General features: G+C 35.4%; 1 protein-coding gene across 4 annotated transcripts in view; it reads right to left on the bottom strand.

Moving 5' to 3' along the window:
- Positions 1-21,129, bottom strand: part of CPED1 (cadherin like and PC-esterase domain containing 1) — a 307,276-nt gene that overhangs the window by 190,481 nt on the left and 95,666 nt on the right. For all 4 annotated transcript variants that reach the window (XM_037733240.1, XM_017513874.2, XM_017513876.2 and 1 more), the window contains one exon: positions 1,057-1,189. In XM_037733240.1, the coding sequence (XP_037589168.1) occupies positions 1,057-1,189 (133 nt within the window). The remainder of the gene's footprint in view (positions 1-1,056; positions 1,190-21,129) is intronic.

The following is a 21,129-nucleotide window of genomic DNA, read 5'->3' as shown; positions in this document are numbered from 1 at the left end:
ACAAAAGAAAAGTAACACCAGTTTAATATTTTGTAATGAAACAAATATACTTTCATCATAAACGAAACCAAAATGTATAATTATTTGCTCTTCTGCATCATGTTTCTATATATTAAATATCTAAGTTTGATCAATAAAAGGATTGTGCCATTTTAAAATATATATATATTTTGAGATAAGGTCTTACTCAGGCTGGAGTGAAGTGGTGCAATCACAGCTCACAGCAGCCTCCACTTTGAGGGCTCAATTGGTCCTCTTGCCTCAGCCTCCCAAGTAGCTGAGATTACAGACATACACCACCATGCCTGGATAATTTTTCCACTTTTTGTAGAGATGAGGGTCTTGCTATGTTGCTCAGGCTGGTCTTGCACTTCTAGGCTTAAGTGATGCTCCTGCCTTGGCCTCCCAAATCATTGGGATTCTAGCCATGAGCTACTGCACCTGGTCTAGTTTAACTTGAAAATTCTATGTAGGCATAAGATGCTTATGATTCTCCAATAAATACTATTAACTGTTTAAATACTACTTAATAATTATAAAATTAGATGAGGAAAACTTATTTGTGTCTTGGATAATTAAAACCTCTTAATTTTTCACTATAATTTATCTACATTATAAAATCTTTTCCCTGGAGGAAACGAATAACTTGATACACAGCAGATGCTTTCTTAGATACTAGGAGCTATAAAAAAAATAGCAAAAAAAAAATGCATGCAGCCATATTCATACTCTAAGGCAAAGTCATTTGAGTGTGAAATGGAAGTTAAAATTTTATAGTTTTGCATTGTCAAGTTTTTAAATTCAATTTCCTTTAATGTAACTTACTAGATAAGAGTCCAATTTACCCAAATGTTTATTCTCTGGCAGAAAGGTTTGAATTAATCTAGGAGAAAGTCAATGATGGCATTCTTTATTTAAAAAGGAGAGCTGAAAATTTACCTAAGAGAACCTAACAATTCACACATGTGAACCACCCATATCTGTTCTGTACTTTTCTCTGGTTAGCTGTCTCCTAAAATGCATGCTGGTTATAACAATTCAAAATGATTAGCTTACAGATGTTCATGTCTCCAGTCCCCTGGTTTCCACATATGTGGCTTCACTGTTTTTAAAAGGTGACTTGAAGTACTCGGCTTTAATTGTATTCGCTGATTCAGACACACAGAGGGACTCACTGGAAGTTGCAACTCTGGAAAGATTCAAGAGAGCAGAACACAGTTATTGTATTGTTTCTTTTTGGAATAGCTTTGAAAATAGAGTATGCTGTGTTAAACTGCAGGGTACATGAGAAATATGCAACCATATTTCTCCCCATTCTGAATCAAAATTAGATCCACTAAGTATGAATGCATATTTAGAGAGGACTTTGTTTGCCATATGTTCTCTTACTACAGAGGAGGAAAACAATTGTAATAATTGATTTCATTTTCTTGCTCAGAAGGGAAGGTAGATATAATGTCTCTAACTGTCCAACACCAAGCTTATCTAACCGCCATAATGGATGCATTCTCAATGAGGCGGTGGTGGTTGCAGGGGTAGACTTTTGTTTGTGATGAGAATATTACATAGAAAACTTGAGCTAATTTCCTGACAATACAATGTTCATATACTAAAGTTTGGTATGCCTTGTGACCTTGGGAACCTCAACAACAGTGCTTTATTGTCTTATAAAATATTAATTATTGGGTTTTAAGGTATATAAAAATAAAGAACAATAATAATGATTTAAGAACACTCATATTGATATGCTTAAAACTAAAGGTATGGCATATACATGATTACAGAAATCAAATATTACAGAAACCTAACAAATGAGCAGAAAAAGCATCCTCCAATCCACTACCATCTAGAACCTCTTCCCACCAAAAACCAATGCTTACATATTGACTTTTAAAATCTGGATAAGCACATTGGGTCAGATGCATCTGTTTCTTTAATGTAAAAGTTGATGTAATTAATATAAACATCAGTGTATCTACATGAACCTATATATGTAGGTATTTCTGTTTTTTTATTTATCCCAAAGAGATGTTATAATAATATATGTATGGCTTATTTACCTACTAACCCATCCTAGCATCCTTTCCATACCAGCATATTCAGAGTTATTTCATACATACCTCTTAATAGCTTAGGGTGCTTCATTAAATAAATATATATTTGATTTAGCCATTCTCTATTCTTGTGCATTTAGATTATTTTTGTAATGTTTTTCTTTTAGCATCTCAAAAGTACTGCAATGAATACTCTTATATACCTATTATGGTATACTTTTACAACTTTGTCTAGTGGCAGATTCTTATTGGATGTGAAATTGCCAGGTCAATGGTAAACACACTGCAAATTTGTTAGACATGACCAGATTGCCTCCCGAAATGATTGCTCCAATTTCCACCCTCTCCAACAGTTTTTCAAAGTTGTTTTCTTACTTCCAGGTCACAGTACTTTATTTTTTAATTATATAATTTATCTAGCTCTCAAAATGGAACAAAGCCTTTAAATTATTTTTCCCCTTTGTGCACATTTCATCAATATAACATAGTCTAATTTAAAACACTTCATACTTTTAAGTAAAAGTCAGCAGGAGTCAAGCTGTTCAATGTATTCCCATATCTTATTATTTAGCACAGTGTGATCTTGCTCTAAAAATGATAGCTTATTTGTAAGTTTTCCCTTTTAATGAAGTTCTAATACATCATAATAAAGGGAATATTCAAACGGCTTTGGTTTTGGAGATGATGAATGAACAGCCATTAAGTTAATTTCTTTTCTTGGAAATCACAACTTTTAAAAAGTTTAAATGTTTATGTAATCCTTTAAATTTGTGGTAAGAAAATACATGTTCTTAACTAAAATTTTACTAAATAGAATTATGTTTTCAGAGTTTATTACTAGGAAAAGTTTTGCTTCTCCAAAGAGCTGATTTGGAAGCTTCTTTTGCATGGTATGAGAAAAGTATAATTTACTTTGATTTCCCTTTTACCTTGCTGCCAAAAAGCACAACACAGTTCAAGCCCAAGCACAGTTGATGTTAAAGAAGCTAGACATATTAAGTGTTTTGCCAAGGTAGTATCTCAGTAGTTTTGAGGAAGTTGTCAAAAAAACATGTCAAAAGAATAAACAATTTTATGTCACATTTTTCTGGTTTAGCTCAAGGGAAGCCATACATGGAACTGAAGGGGCCCAATACAGGAACTGCCAAGAAGATGTCAAATTTCCACATGAATCCCTGAAACTGTCATCAGACAATGGAACTGAATATTGAGCAAAATAACTTTACCTTTATTTTTATATTTATACATATATCAATACATTCTAGGCTTCCTATTATATTATTCCAAGCTTGGAAGTTACCTTTTGTTATTCTAAAAGAAAAAACAACAACCAAAAAAAAACTCTATAATGAGCTGTCGCCTGACATCTAAAACTATTCTCATCTGACTTGATTATAGCCACAACTTAGAAATAAGCTAAATTCATATCTTTAAAAGCTGCAAATGCATTTTATGGAATTTTATAAATAATTGTGTAAACATTTCAGTGTCCTAGGCTACCATTTAACAGATAAAGGTATGTCTGGAGCACTGCTTCTTGTTTCTTTCATCTGGCACAGCCATCAAGGGCTGTCTCAACAGTCCAGTCTAATTCATTTATTATCCCAATTCCCTTCTCCATGGGCTAACCAACACAGTCAAAGAGCCTAGAAATCTCCTACAAACAGTGCTCAAACTACCTTTTGTTTTTGGACGGGATTTGGGTGATGAGGCTATATGACACACACAGTCTTCCAAGTAGCCTATACTTGTTAACATATAATTGTTAAAAATGTTATAGTAACTCAATATGGAATACCTAGCATGAATCTTTAGGGCTTTCCTGCCCCATAGTATGAGGATTGAATGGATAATAGATTACAATGTGAAATACCGTATGGTTAATAGTGCCGTACTTTCATTTACTGGCTACTCTTAGCTTATTTTAAAGAGCACTGAAGGCTCTAACTTTGTGATCAGTAAAATTTACCCAGAGTAAAAGTGAACAATTTGTAGGGATGCATGAAATCTGCTATTCAATAACTTTTAATATCTGGTTGGCTAGATACTGTCTGCTTATGGGGAAGAAGTATTATGAAAATGATGATTAAACCAGAACCTTCATTTGGGGTCTTGTAAATCAACAATTAAAGGCCTGTGACATTGTCAGGAAGCCTTCTAAAATCCAGAACGTAATTCCCATGAATCTTCTGAACTTCCTATATCACTGAACACTATACTACACTAAAATAAGCACTAAAATAAGGGCTCAGGAAATATTTGAAATATTTGTTCTAACAATGAACTTGTTTTGGAGGGTTAAGCAAATCAATGGTTAAAGAACAAAATCACATTGCAATACATTAAAAACATTTTATTTGGTTACTTCTTTCCCTTGTATGTGGCATATGAGTATATGCAACATAGTCAAATATTAAACACTGAAAAAAACACTTGTACTGGCAAAGATTAGCTGCCAAATTTATATTACATTTGATTTAATGTTTTGCCTTATACCTAATAATGAATAGGGAGGTAATAATAAAAGTATAATTATATTTCATAGATGTTTGAATATTATCTTGCATTTTCATATTAGAAAACTAGATTTAGCCAGCATTTTCTTGTTTTAAAATTCTCAGTGAAGATAAAGGCCTTACTTAATAATTAGCAATTAGTTTTGAGATTAGAAGTGTAAATGAGTACCATTTATGAGTGCATTAATCGTTTCTCCTGCCTGAGGGCATTGATAAGTCTTAGAACTTAGCCTGCAGGTATAAAACCTCTGCAAATATAAACTCAGAACTTTCACATACAGCAAATAGAAACTAATATAAGCACAAACTGAAGTCACATTCAGGAAATCACTCTATCAGTCAGGGCCCCAGAAGACAGCAGAGTAAAAGGAGTAACTGAAGAGACTATTAACCAAGAGACTATTGAAGAAAGGACTGTTAACAAGCACATGGGTATAGTTCAGGAAAATCAACAAGGAGTAGAGAAGCTCCACAGGGCTGACAAAATGGGAAGCTTTTACCACACTTAGCCCAGGGAGGAGAAGTTTCCAGAACCAGGCAAAGGCACTGTTATAGGAAAGGCCATTAAGAAAGACCATGGCTACAGGTAGAGGAACATAGCCACTTTCAAGCCAGGATTCAGAAGGGAGGAGCCAGGGAACAAATATTTCCAAATTATTTCCTCCTGTGCTCAATCTCTCACTAGATACTAGGGGATAAGGACACTCTGTGGATGCAGTCTGTAGAGGATGGCTCCCTGGAGAAGGGTGTAGAATGAATCTGCATGGCAAATAGAGAATATTCAGCACAAACTCTACACAGTACTTGGTAAATACAAGTTTTGGCCATAGTATTCTTAGTAGCCACATGTCCTACAAACAACTCTATGTGTACACGTGTGTGTGTATGTGTGTGTGTGTGTGTGTGTGTGTACAGAAAAAGGGAGCAATATTAGTTTTGATTTCAAATAAGAGCATTCAGATGTGGCAGCAGGGGATAGCATAAGTTGAGCCACATAAAATTGCCTTTTGTTAGGTTAAAAAAAATCATTGACTATTGATCAAATATCAGCAATTTCATAATATTCAACCTAATATTTTTTTCCTGTATCCCGGTGATTACGAGGGGAAGAAAGAAACAGTGACTAAACATACTACTGTGAAAAACAGTTCCAGTGGCTAGAATGTCTGTGGGTAGAAACAGTAAAAAAGGGACTTTGGAATCACTCAATGAGTGTTTGGCTTATGCTTTGAAAAACATAGAAGCCTAGTCTAAGTTCTGCCAGTTGCTAGAAGAGAAAAAATCTTCAGCTCTAATCTATTTACTCTTTGTATGATGATGAAGAAGTCTGGCAGCAAGGTGGCTGAAAGAATAGGTAGATGGTATCTAAGGTCCATTGTAATCTTCAATCTCTGTGATCCTGGATGCAAAGTTATGATTTTTATGTATGCTATAAATGGCTTAATGGAGAAGATGGTAAGTGGCCGGGGTCTAAGCACCAGGGCTGAAATGTGGTCCCTCTGTGAACTTGCCACGTTCTGGTAATTGTGCATGCTCCACAGGGTCAACCAAATGCAGCTTTATTTGAGTGACGCTCAATAAGCCTCATGGAAATAGACTGTAGCTGAACAAGCTCCTACCGCCTAACTAGTATTTGGGAAGAATCGACCACCCTTTTACCTCTTAAGCAGTGTATAAAATGGTGATAAAACATATCCCAAGGTAGAGTCAAGGTTACAAGCTTCGTCATTCATTGGCAGTTGAAGGGAAGGGTTATTTTGAGTGTATCAAAGGGTATTCTCAGTTCACTAGACTATAAGCTCCATGATTGCAGGGATTCTGTTTTTGGTTTGTTTTGTTTTGTTTTCTCAATTGAATGACTAGTGCCAAGCACAGCCTGGCACTTAATATAGGATCTCAGATAAATCTATACTTAATAAATGAACTCCAGTTTCTTCTTACCCAAGTAACAAGTTATGTGCAGAAATGAAAAGAGTAAACAAGACAACTGCTGAGTAGCTTTACTGGAGTTGTACAATGGAAACTTATTGTTCAGACCTAGGAAATGTGTATAACATGGTGGGGATTGGTTTTCTCTCTCTACTACAATGTGCGGTTAGGTTGGCCCAACACTATGTATATAAGAAGAGGTTGCAACGATGGCACCAAGGCAGCCCCAGGAAGTGTTCCACAGCTGAGATTAACAGTCTAAGGCCAAGAGGCCTAATACCGGCAAAATCCCCTGAAACCCACAGTGAGCATGGGAAAGCATAGGAGAAAATGTCACCAGCAGACAGCCAAGAGGAACGCTACTCCTTACGGGGATATTGAAATAGTGAAGGATTTGGGGGCCTAGGGTTCATCTGTTTTAACAAATAGCCTAAACTTGGGCCCAAGAAGAAATGGGGGAAACCAATACACACGCATATTCTAATTTGTGCAGCACATTATAAATAGTTGCTAAATAATATTTTCCAAAAATATTTTATAAGCAATATTATAAATATTTATTTTAAAAATGCTAATTTCCATTTATTAATACGTGCCTATTCATAAGTGTAATCATGAGTGAATCTTTGCTTTTCTAAATTCAGTCTCATTATCTGGAAAATTAGAATAAGAAAAATAGTAATAATAAGAACTTACCTCATGTGGATGCTGACAGAATTAAATATGAAGCTCCCTTCAAGTGCTTTGCACAGCATTTGATTTATATTATATGCTCAAAAAGTGTTACACAGTTACTGCTATTAAATATTATATTATATACTGCTATTAAATATTACCGCTATTAAATATATTATATATTATATTAATCATATATCATACATTATATAACATTATATTATTAATATAATATATATTATATTAATATTATATTATATATATTATTATATTAGATATTCATACATATTATATGAATATCTAATAATATCTAATATAATATTCATATATGATATACTATATATTATAAATATACTTAATATAATTATATAAATTATAATTTATAGTTATTTATAAATTATATAAATTATAAAATTATATAATTTATATAATTATATAATTATACTATATTAAATATATTTATTTATATAATAAATATAATTAACTTATAAATATATTTACTATAATTATATATATTAATATATATTTTTTTTTTCTGAGACAGAGTCTCTCTCTGTCACCAGGCTGGAGTGCAGTGGTGCAATCTTGGCTCACTGCCATCTCTGCCTCCCAGGTTTAACCGATTCTTTTGCCTCAGCCTCCCAGGTAGCTGGGACTATAGGCGTGCACCACCACATCCAGCTAATTTTTGTATTTTTACTAGAGACGAAGTTTCACCATGTTGGTCAGGATGGTCTCAATCTCTTGACCTTGTTGTGATCTGCCCCCCTCAGTCTCCCAAAGTGCTGGGATTACATACACGAGCCACCGTGCCTGGCCAGATTTTTTTTTTTATAATCTAGAAATTCTGTTTCTAACTTTGGAAATTTCAAAGTGTAGCTACAATATTACTCCTTTTGAGTTTAACACTAACAGGTTCCCACCACTACAACTATCAGATAAAAGCTAATTCATTAAATCCTCTTACGGCATTCTTAAACATCTGGTATTTGACATTAGTCTTTTTAAAACAAGTCAAAAATAAAACACAGTATCTTTAGTTATGAATGGCCTGTAAAGACACACTGTATTTTTAGTGACCTTCCTCAAATTTAGCATTGCAGTATCCCAGGAAAGCAATTCATTTCTTGTTCAGTTTCAGTTATTTAAAGGAATTCTGTACTAGGTTTCTATGGATGGAGTAAACTTAGGACTGAGTCAGTTACTGCAATATTTAAGTCTGTTCCTCCACATTTTGTTCAGAGAGAGACTTCTTTGCAAGCAACCAACACAAATTAAAACAAAATAGCTCGTGGTCAGCAGATTTATGATACCTAGACAAAACTCCGTCAACTATTTCAGACCTGCACTTGAGTTTAATAATGTAATTTGGAGATCCATATACTCTGAATANGTAATTTGGAGATCCATATACTCTGAATACATTGATTCCTTTTTTTTTTTTTTTTTTTTTTTTTTAAATTTTTTTTTTTTTTTTTTTTTTTTTTTGAGACAGAGTCTTGCTCTGTCATTCAGGCTGGAGTGCAGTGGTATGATCTCGGCTCACTACAACATCTGCCTCTCGGGTTCAAGAGATTCCTGTGTCTCAGCATCTTGAGTAGCTGGGATTATGGCACCCACCACCATGCCTGGCTAATTTTTGTATTTTTAGTAGAGATGGGGTTTCACCATGTTGGCCAGGCTACTCTCGAACTCCTGACCTCAGGTGATCTGCCCTCCTTGGCCTCCCAAAGTACTGGGATTATAGGTGTGAGCCACCGTGCCTGCCTTAAACATGTCGATTCTTTAATAAATTATTACTTTTATTTTATGCAAATAGAGTTGGCCAGAATATCTTTGAGAGAATGGATATGCCAAACACACAAAGGTATTATTAGTACAGAATTCTAGCCTTAAGTTAGGCAACTCATAATTCATTTATCAGGATCTGACATTATTACTACCTGTGTGACTTTGATAACAATATTTTATTCTCTATGGTTTCAGAATATCTTTCATGTGATATTTTCATATCAGGGCACATCAAACCACCAATACAAACTGCTAGTATTTTTATACAGTACTCTTTGGTGGAAAAACAGTAACTTTCACTTTGTTACAGGAAATGAAATGCAGTCTTTGTCCCAGTGGAAGTAGAGTCACAATTTGACCATGAAAATGACCAGATCAATGACACAGCAATGTGCTGTAAAGGGGTAGTCATTGTATGAAATTTCCACGAACAAACCAATCAATCAAATGTTTATTGAGCACTCAGTAAAAGCAAGCCATGAATGCTCTTCTTTCTGTTCTTTTTCAGTGGAAGTGTCAAAGTCATGCAATTCTACAGAAACAATTTTCCCCATAGACTGGCGTATGTTTTGACCATGACAACATAACAACCTTGATTCTGCTCATTCTCCTCGGTTACAAAAGCCGTGTCTAGACTACTACTTCAATTTTCTTGCCCTATGATTTTGCTGCAATGACCAAACAGCATGAAAGATTGTTTTATTACTTTATGGCAGCTTAATTTTCTTTGATGTTTTTCTGCATGAATTTTCCAGGGGAAATGCAAAATTTTTTAAAAAGAAAAATGCTTGACTACTGCAGCAAGACAAAAGGTGAGTAATTTTGTATAAATTAATGAGCATCATTAATAACAATTAAAAACACAACCTCTGAAAATATTAATACATAGAGTGAAACAAATATGATAATAGAATGGCGGCCTAAACCCACCCACTGTGAAAATAAATTTATCATTTTATTAATAGTAAATTTTTTCCTCAGGAACATTTTCTGGAGTAACTATCAGGTATTATTAAAATAATTTAAGTCAGAATAATAACTTACTAGAACTCTATAACAATGATTCCAAATTATTTATATATATATATGAAAGTTAATTCTTATTTAAATGTAACGCACAAACACTAGGAGTCATTGCTCCTATTTAAATGAAACCATGTGTTAACGTATATTTTACTTAACGGCAACCTCACAGGCAAATGTAACTTTCAATTTTTACCAGGTATTTTTGGTATAATAAAATGCACACAACATTCTTGTCAATTTACCTGTACTTCTATGTTATTTAAAAGTAAACATATTATATATGAACTAAGTACATATTTAAAAATCAGGATTTTTATAATATCTAACTCTCAAAGGGAGGTCAGAATATAGGCCATGGAGGGGCAAGAGCCACTGGCCAAAATGAAATCTCATGAGGGTTAGAGTTCCAAAGGCCAGAAATAGGTCAAGAACATGGACATGTGTCAGAAAAGATGTTCCATTAGGATTACTGAAGAATTTTGCCTTAAAGTTCTTTCCCTCCAGTTGCTCAGTGATGTGATTGGATCCTGAGGGGTTCAGGTTTGGCTGAGTGACATATAACACAAGAGTTCACTCCTCATAGATGAAGACCCAGGGGCACAAGTCAGGAGCCAGGCAGAACCTGAGAAGAGTTTCAGAAATGGTGTCTCAATTCTCCGCATTAGCTAGTTATGCCCCTCATCAGCCATGTACATCTGACTAACTTATATCTTGCAGATGACTAAAGATATCCAATCAATTGAGCCAAGAGGGGAAGGGCCTTCCTATCTGAAGTGCTAAATAATTGCTGGTCTTTAAAGATATTAATGAGATGATTAAAGTTGCAAATTACTTTTTTGCCTATTTTTGTCCAGATTTTAACCTTTGACATTAACCTGTTTCTTTTTCAGGTAGAATTTAAACCATGACTTTACATTCAAATGACTATTTCTATAAGGATATTCTTCCAAGTTTTCTGTAATCATCTCTCATCATTTGTGCTGGCAAGATGCTTTCACCACATATATGAATATACATATGTATGAATTATTTTTCACAAATTTAACGTATGGTAAATCAGGCTTCAGGGTTTTGACATCACCACGTCGTGTCAATTAACACCACTTGTTTGCATGGTCCTGTATAGCAATCCTAGACTGGAACTTTCTGTTTTAAACTGCTAGATACCTTTAGAATAGGTGGATCGTGGATAAGAAGTCATTTACATCTTGCTATTTCTTACAAAATATACTAAAGTATCTTAGAGAAAACAATTTTGTGCCACTCAATAATGTCACAGTCATTTTCAGCAAATTAGGGATGTGTAGTCCTTGCTTTAAAAATCCTGTGAGCTTGAACTCTTTGTCATATTTTGGCTGTGCAGACCAGCCAGTGGAAGCTGAATTTAGAAGCTCAAAGTGTAAGTAGTAGAGAGAATTCAAGCTAGCTTTAAGTCAAAATGGGAAATTATTGGATAACAGTAAAAAAAAAAAAAATGTCAAAATACAGATCCCCCTCTTTCTTACCCTTTAGGAAAGAAGGATACAGAATAATTTGGGAACTAAGTCTTTATTATGTTGTTTGAAGTACTGGGAAATAATAAAATTATTTATTAATCTATATCAGTTTGTTGGAGAGAGAAGAGCAGACAAAGAGACCAATGAAGAGAGATGCTGGGTGGGCTAGTGTTTTGATGAGCTAGAGGGAGTTGCTTAGAAGGAGAAGAGGGTTATAAAAACTTAATTTGGCAGACATTTTTGCATCAAGGATGGCTAATTCCCCTTTTGCTGTCTTTTTGTTTGCACTCTCCCTCCCCCCATCAAAAAAAAAAAAAAAAACTATATTAAAATTTCCAACTCCTATTCAAGACTTTGGGAATCAGATCTGTTGGTGGGTAGAGAAGAGATTTGCTGTTTTAATTTGTTTGTTTATTTACTTGCTTAACACAACATAATGCTAACTCTCTAAGGGGTGATTTCTGCCTAGGTCCCCTGCTATGCCTGGCTTAAGCCCTCATGGCTGGGGTCAGGTTCCCTTGCCTGAGTTGGCCTCTGGGGCCAGGCAGTGAAGAGTGGTGGTCATTGGTAGCAAAGCAAAATCAGATTTAGAGAAAAAGTGCATGAAGTTTCTATCAGGAGAGAGGGTAAACTCAAGAGTGTTCATTCAATTTCATGGATCTGGAGTGAAAAGTGGCAAAAGTTCATGGCCGCCATTATCCATCAAATGTTTTGCAATTCAGGTTTTCAGCACTGTGCTTCAAAACCACTCACCTCGTTTCCAACTTGCAGTGACTGCCACTTTCTTGGAGAATGCTGCTGTTAACTCAGCATTTTCTTCTATCCCTGAATCTGGCTTTTCCCACCCAAATCACTTTAAAAATTTACAGTATCGACTAGTCCCAGGAGCTTAAGTTGACATTTGGGCACATGTTTCTGACTAGATACTTTCAAAATCAACATAAGACTCAAGTATTTTTTTGTTTTCTTTCCAGTTTTGCTTTCCCTGGTGTGCCATATTCTACATAATTGAGGGCATTTTTTTAATCGACAAATAGCTTAAAATGTTGTTTCAAAGGCTTTTAAACAACAACATACTCTATTAAAATCTGTCCATTAGGTAAGTTTTCCCTTAATTAAAAATTCTGAGTATACATTTCTCATTTTGCTCTTGGCACAACACATGTGTAGATTTACCAATAAATCATGTAATTGGAAACATTTAGGTACCTTTTTGTGGGTGGTATCTTTGCTTTTTATAGCCTGCTATGAATACAGTTGAAAGTTATTTCCCTTAAATGACACAAAACTATTCTAAAATTGGCTGTTGGACTGACCTACACGAGACTGAGGGAAGGAATCTAGAAACAGAAACATTACAAAATACTGAACTGAAGAAGACAGATTAAGCATTACCTTTCTACTCAACCATGTCATCTTCCTCCCTTTCTTCTTAGTTCTGTATTTGGATTCAAAGTAAACCTTCCTGCTTCTGTGATATTTGAATCACAAGGATATAAATAGTTATGGCTTTATATTTGAAGGATAAATACAGCTCTGTATCCACACTCTGTTCAGGAGAAATATTTTAGGTTCAGTTGGGACATTGTTAAAACCCAGGAATACTAAACACACCATCGCAAGTCCCAAAATAGGAAAAGGTAGAACGTACAACTATTTTTTTATTGTTGTTCTTTTAAACCTTAACATCAATAAGAGATGACAAAATACTATTTGGTTATTATTTATCAGCGTAATGCAGTTTTAGTGTGAAACTAATCCATGTTCAATGAGAAGTCTACTGTGCCTGCCCTTGACTGGCAGAACTGTCAGTGAGGGTTTAGAGTAAGGAATCTCTCCTACAGAAAAAAGTATATGATAGCAAGAGAAGCCCAAAGAGACCAGGTTGATAAAAGAGAAAGGCACCTTTTTGTATGCTGTTCTTATATTCCATGGGATTCACTTCCACTCCAGGTTTTAGGTCAAAAGCTAAAACAATACTAAAACATTTTTTGCAAGTTATCTGTGAGAGGTTGAGACTATAATATTACATACAAGAGAAAAACTAATAAAATAAAAAAGGATTTTGCCTATTGAAGTGAAAAAATCCGATTTATTTTTGACTTATTCAGGCTTTGGAAAACACAAAGGGATGGCAGGCACTAGGCAGAACAGTGATTGGTACAATGGAATGTGCACCAGCAGTTTCAGTTTCAGCAGCAGCAGGAGGGGAAGCAGGTACAGCATGAATCTCAGTGTTCCTGATCCTGCATATGGCACCTCAGCACAGACACGGGCAGCTGCAGCAACAGGACCTATGCCACGTTGAGTCAGGGGCAGAGTGCCTTTGTGGGCATGAACAGTGGTGTATAGCAGCAGCAGATGGCCACAGGGGACTCTGGCAGAAGTGGACTAAATGGTGAATAGTTGTAACAAGTATAAGAGGATCATACATGTGAATACATAGGAAATGCCCTCTGAGACAAAGGGAGCATTTGGGGTCATCACAATGATGAGCAATGCTACTTAAATTTAGTGGATTAAGGCCCCAAATAGATTTGTGCCTTGTACACAAATAAGGTAAGTATAAAGTCTAACATCTGTTTAAATGGTCAGGCATTTATTCTCATTTATACCACAACAGCTGTTACTATGCTGAGTATCACCCTGTGCAATAACACATTGTCTCTTGTCCCACATCACTTTTGAATGTCTCTGTGGACACTGATGTGGATGAAAAGCCTTATTCATTTTAATCAGTTTTATTATACACTGAATTTTGCAGAAATGAAATTTCATGGCCAAGCAAAAGGAACACTAAGCTTTGCTTTATTTGTAGCTTTCTTAAGAGTTGCTTCGTTTTGGAAAGGCACATCACTGATAGCAATGTGAGCTATGGAATCTTAGTTAACCACACTAATTTGAATTTGTAGCTGTCACATTCAGGGTTACTCTAAAGAGTGGAAGCATCTGACTACTTCATTACATCCTATGGTGTCATCATGCATAAACATTTACATATTGAAATCCATGTTGTTACATTACAGATTACTTTCACCTTAATTTTCCTGTATAATATAGTTAAGATATTATATTGGTTTGTTAAAATTATGTGGATAGGTGAGTTATAGATATTTCATTCTGGATCAACCAGGTGTCAATAAATACATACCTATTATCAAAAGAGAATTTGGGGTCTGATAGGAATGACAGAATTGCTTTATGATGACTCAGTAGTGGTTAGTAACAGGATGTTAAGGGGAAGGGGCCTGAAAATAGCAAATGCAGGCAGAGGCAAAGAAATATTTTTGTAATGATTTTAGAATCCAAGTTCTATTTCCAGGTTAGCAAGTCTTAAAAACATGGGACATGGGTCTCACCAAACTAGATTAAAGTTGTAGCTACTAATTATAAACTAATAGACCTGGAGATACTTATTGAAAGAACAATCATAAGACTCAGCATTTGTGAGGTGCTCACCCTGTGCATTGTTCCAAGTATCTGAAATGTATTAACTCATTCTGTCCTCTTAGCAACCCTAGGAGACAGAGTCCTGATCATCCCGACATTGTAGACAGAAGGGCGAAGCACAGACTACGGTCATACCACGCTGAATGTGCTCGATATCATCTGATCTTGGAAGCTAAGCAGGGCCGGGGCTGGTTAGTACTTAGAAGGGAGAACACTGAAGCACAGAGAAGGTACAACTTGCCCAAGAACACTGTGTTACCAAGTGGTCAGGACAGGATTTACACATATGCAGCCTGGCTCCATCTGTACCTCCCCACTATCCTCCAGAACCTGAGCAATCAGGTCAAAGCAGTTACTCATTCTGAAAACTATTTTCAAGAACCATTAATTCCACAGAAATCATATATTTCCCATAAAACATAATTTGGCTCTACCTGTATTCATTAATTAACATTCCCAGATTGGTGCTATACAAGCCAGTTTGGCAGCACAGTCAGTGAATTCTAAAGACCTCCCTCCCAAGACCAGAAGAACAGCTTCCAAAAACCAGGAACACGAATTCTTGGCCCTTCCAAGTGTCCCACAGGGGAGGAGGTCACTGTTATTCTGGAGGCCCAGACCTAATGCTGATGTCTACACCCATATCTGACTCATCACGAATCCCAGGCATAAGACTGAACTGTGAGGTTTGCATTGATAAATTTTCTCTGCTGCAGATGGTCTGAGGAGCTGAGTCTGGCATAGGCACTTCAGAAAAGGGGTAACAGAATAATGGGTAAGGAGGACCCTCAAGAAGGAGCGTGCCAGTGAGAGCTGAGGACTGGAGCTCCTGACTCTTCCAGGGCTGGTCAGTCCATCTGCTGTTGAGTGCCCTATAAAAACACTAAGACAAAGCAAGACAAAGACAGACAATCTTTTGCCTTCAGCAAATTCACTTAGCTTCTGCTTATGCATAAATATAATTATAAATAAGAAATTTTAAAATCATCTTAGTTGATGAAAGAATAATAATAGAGTAGGTAAATTCAGATTTCATGAGGCCTAGCTGTAACGATTTTCTTTAAATAGCTCCTTTCTTATTTTCTTATTTATAAGACAGACTGAAAATACAGTATAGTGGTTCAAGTTTATCATAAAGGTATAGCATAGTGCTTTAGCTTTGGATATGCTGCTTTATAGCTGTGTAGCCCAGAGGTTCTTGAAGCCTTCCTTTACTCATCTAAAAAAGGCATGAACATATCTATCCTATAGATGATTATCCTATAGATGGTTAAAAGAAGGAAGTATAAAAAGTACCTGACAGTGTCCGACATAGAAGTTAAAAACTTAATGTCATCTCCTGCTATTATTTTAGGGTAATCTATCTATAAAATAATTCTGCAGCATAAAATCATAAGGCCCACCATAATTATCTATAAAACAAACAAAAACCAAGTACTATTTATGTTTTTTGACTACCTACAACCTCTATGTTGTACTTCCTTGCCTATTTCTTTCTACAACAGAATGCCTCAAAAAAGCACATTATATATTCTTGTGGCAGCTTTATGTTGAGGTAGAAAACAGAAAACCTCATTCAATTTCTTCCTGCAAATCAATCCGTGGATACCCAGAGTCACATAGACATAATCTCTTATATATTACTCTCATAGATTCATAATACATATTCTTTTATAAAGCATTTTTATAAGAACCCCATAAGAAAAGAATGGCCAGTTTAATTATTTTCATTTTACAAGTCTAGAAAAGAAGCCCAAATGGACCACGTACTTTTCGCAGAGTCACGTAACTATATTTAGCAGCTAGGTGGAACTGGAATTAGGTTGCCGCAGGCCTGGGCCCTAGGATTCCTGATTTCTGCCATCACTGTAAATTCTTATCAGAACATACACGCATACGTTCTCATAGATGCTCAGAAACAGGTGAGGTAAAATGAGCCATGAAAAGGCCCTCTCAGCTAATGTGGAAGAATTACCTGCTATAAAGGGTTAAATGAAGGAAATATATAAAGTGACTGACACAGTGTTTGACATTGATAAATTAAATTAATGTTATCTCTTGTTATTATTTTAGGGTAACATCTATAAAATAATCCTGCAGCATAAATTATAAAGCCCACCATAGTTATTTATAAAATAAGCTAAAATAGAGTAATAATTATGCTTATTTACTGTACTCCATCTCTAAGTTGCACTTACTTGCCTATTTTTCTAAAGCAGAGTGCCTCCTTTTGGGCATAAGTTGGCATTCTCAAATGCAACACATTTGCTTGTGAAATGAGTATCGACACTGGGGTTGCACTGCTGCTCTAACCTTGTGATGTTAATTAAAGTGACGCAGAAGACAAAGTTCCGTATTTCACCATTAGATGGTGCTAAAAGAAGTTGAAAGAAAATGGCCTTAAAAGTTATTGATGCAATGAATCACAGGATTTGAATGGGGTTTTCTACATAATAGAGTTCATGCTTCTCCCCAGACAGGAGCACACCCAACCCATCAAAGAGCAAAACATCTCACAGAGCTACTCCATTTATTCAGTTAATTATACTTCTGCCAAGATATGCTCCTTTCTAACCACAACTTCAAATGCAAATGAAAGCTTCTAAGATTCTATTAAGGAAAATGAATGTAATGCACTTTGCTTATAGTTTGCTGCAACTCTCATTTTGGGTCTTTATAAATATATTTTTCAACAGGATGTGTCAGATGGGAAGAGACTAAATGCCTGTTACAATGCATTGATCCTAATAATATTAATTATTATCATTTAAATGAAAAGTAAGTTTAAGAGACTAGTCATCATGAGTCATCCATGAGTAACATGTTGTACAGCATACAATTTATGGAGGTTTGTGCATTTCAGCTAATGCATCACTTTAGTGGGCTTTTATTTGCTAATATTGATTATATGTTACAAATCAAAAGTCAATGCATAGCCCTGGACTTCTGTGAAAATAAATGAAAACAGCCTTGAGCACTGCAAACTTGCTAACACTGTTTTTCTTTTATAACACTTGTAAGTTTCTTGTTGTTCAATATCTATATCTACTTCCAGAAGGAGACTGGAAGAGTAATTGTCTTGAAATTCAACATACGATATCCCCCAACACCAAACTCTTTCTCTCCCTTTCAATCTCTTTCTCTCTGGATATATGTATGTGTGTATGTATGTGTAAAATGGACAGATGTTTAAAATGACAGTATAATATAGTTCTCTTTCACTTACTGGATTTATTCATAAAGCAGGTATATACATTTTAGGGTAAATTTTTACCACCTCAGCAGCTAAATCCTGAAACTTGATTGTGCTCTACACTTTTAACCTGGTTCTTGTAATCCCCAGGCAGAGCCCCTGATGGCTTCAAAATAAAATGTTTGACCACTTCTGCAAAAAACTTCTCATCTATTTTGAAGCAAGCAGTGTGTTTTAGACATCTGATTCAGACTTCAAATAAACTCCTAATATTTCTGTTGCAAGCATAGCAGCTCAGGAAGAATTTATATGGGGCAGTCATATCACAGTCACTGGGCAGTGTATTTGTTGAGGAAGATGCAAACAATTGCAGTATACTTTATCTTATAATATACTTTATTTTCTCAGACTATATGCTGAGACATGGAATATGTCTACACATAACTAAGTATAAACTATCGATTAATAAACTCAGGCTAGATGAACAGGATAACCAAATCTGCAAAGTAAAAATATGGTATACTCAGTGTTTATTATGTAATGCAAAATAAATCCAGTGTCAATTGCTTAAAGTTTGCTTGTTAGTACGCTATTTTGGTATTACACAGATACAATGCTAAGCATCTATGTTTACCATCTACATGAGCAAATGGGCCTGCTGGAGAGATTTAAATCACAAAAGTGAGTATCTTTCTTTTTACTTCTTCCTTTTTGGTCCATTGAAAATCAGAATTAATTGTCAGAATCCTACAAATTATCAATCTGCTACCCAATGTTGCCCATAATATCTAGTGGCATTTGGTATAAGATGACAAATTTTACTCTCTAAGTAAAATAGATAAATATCTATACAGAACAGCATAGGTATAGAAGTCACAAACCAGAAATGTAAAAATTTACCAAATCAGTTCAGCACTGGGGGCTTTGAAATTTACTATACCAAAAAGCAGAGATATTATTCAGCTTTCTCAGCCAGTCAGTCTTTTGTACAACTTCAGAGATGCCAGCAAACTGGCAAATGTTTTCTAGAAAATGGACTTTTAAACTGGCCTTATGCCAAATATAAAGCTACGAGCAACACAGGAGCAAGAGACATCTTTGGCTCAGTGAGTTTGATGCAGCTTTTGCAAGACAAAGAAGCAAGCATGCACAGACAGACAATTCTACATATAGACCAGCAGATGGGCACTTGAGTAGCCACTGGGCAGTATCAGAGTTCTTGGTGCTGAAAGAAAGAAAAGATTAGTATTTTGCTTTAAATGATTTTACTTTAAAATGATTTTGAAGGGACTATATCTGCCTAAGAATTCCATGGGCTTTACCATAAGCAGTCAGCAAACATGTATCAAACGCCTCTACTAATACACGTCTGTTGATTTTGTCCAGAATCTCTTTCTTCTTTGGGGATCTGTTCTCCCCTTTCCATGTGATATCATGAATCTGCCACTCACAGTCTCCTGTCTTCTCCACCCATCCCTGGCTGCTATGAGCTGAACTGTGTCCCTCTCCCATATTTATATGTTTAAGTCCTAACCTCCAGAACCTGGGAATATTGCTGTATCTGAAGTTAAGGCCTTTAAAGAGGTAAATAAGATGAAATGAAGTCACTTGGGTATGCCCTAATCCAATACGGCTGATGTCCTGAGGAGAACAGGATACAGACATAGGCTTGCACATAAAGAAAAGGACATATGAGAATATCGAAAGAAGGCGGTCATCCGCAAGTCAAAGAGAGGCCCCAGAAGAAAGCAGCTCTGCTGACACCTCATCTTAGACTTCCAGCCTCCAGAACTGTGGAAACAAAATTTACTTAGTTTAAGTCACCCAGTCTGTGGTATTCGTGATGGCAGCCCTAGCAAACTAATATACTGCCCACGGGAGCAACCTCAGCTCAACTATTCACAGGAGATATTCTCCTGGTCAGTGTTGAGCAGGGTTGGCTGATGACACGTGTTGGTCTCCTAATTTGGAGGTGAAAGAGAATTGGCTACATTTCTGAACTGGGAGTATCTGGCAGCCATCTTCCCCATCATGTGAAGAAAGTCAATCTGCAGAAAGAGAGAATGAGGCCAACATACAGAAATAGTGAGGATACATGCAATTCAAGCATAAAATGATCAGGTTTTCAACTAGTATGTCAAAAATAGAAGTCTTTTATTTATTTATTTATTTATTTTGAGACAAGATCTCATTATGTTGGCCAAGCTAGTCTGGAACTCCTGGCCTCAAGCAGCCGTCTTGCCTCAGCCTCCCCGGTAGGTAGGATGACAAGTACATGCTACTGCTGCACCTGCTAGAAGACTCATTTATTCAAAACTAAGAACTGTTCCACAAAAATGTAATGCTTCACTAAGAATTAAAAACTCATAAAGTAGTATGAAGTAAAAAGTAAGAAGCAAAAAATCTTAAAGTACTGAACAAAAGAGTACAAAAAAAGAAAAACGAAGTGAGGATGGTAAATTGTAATTACTTCTGAGGATACTGTATACCTGAAAGTGAGGTATAAAAACTACTTTAAAAATAATAATTTGATTACATAAAAATTTTAAACCTATGTGAGCCTAGAAATACCATAACCCAAGGTAAAAGACATGCATATATTTACATTTAAAAATAATTAATATGTTTGCATATATGTAAGTGTATCTATTTCAAAACAAAGCATGTTGTGAATATACATTTTAAATACATATTGTATAAATAGCAAAATATATAAAATATATTAATACATATATATAATGCATACATTATTAAGCCTACTTTCTTATTATTTTTAACACAACAATATGGTTGGAACATTGTTATAATATTAAATGTAGATATCCATCAGTATAATGTCTTCACAGTTTCCCACTGATAAATGTGTAATAATTTGTTCACACTTGAATTAGGTACCATTCTAGTATGTAAAAATTGCACATGAATGGGAAAGGTATGTAATTTCACTAAATTCATTTTTTGCTTTCTTTTTGTCCCTCTGTATTTTCTTTCTTTCTTTT

Source organism: Cebus imitator, unplaced genomic scaffold (assembly GCF_001604975.1).
Source record: "Cebus imitator isolate Cc_AM_T3 unplaced genomic scaffold, Cebus_imitator-1.0 Scaffold508, whole genome shotgun sequence".
NCBI lineage: Eukaryota > Metazoa > Chordata > Mammalia > Primates > Cebidae > Cebus > Cebus imitator.
This window is presented reverse-complemented; position numbering and strand designations above follow the sequence as displayed.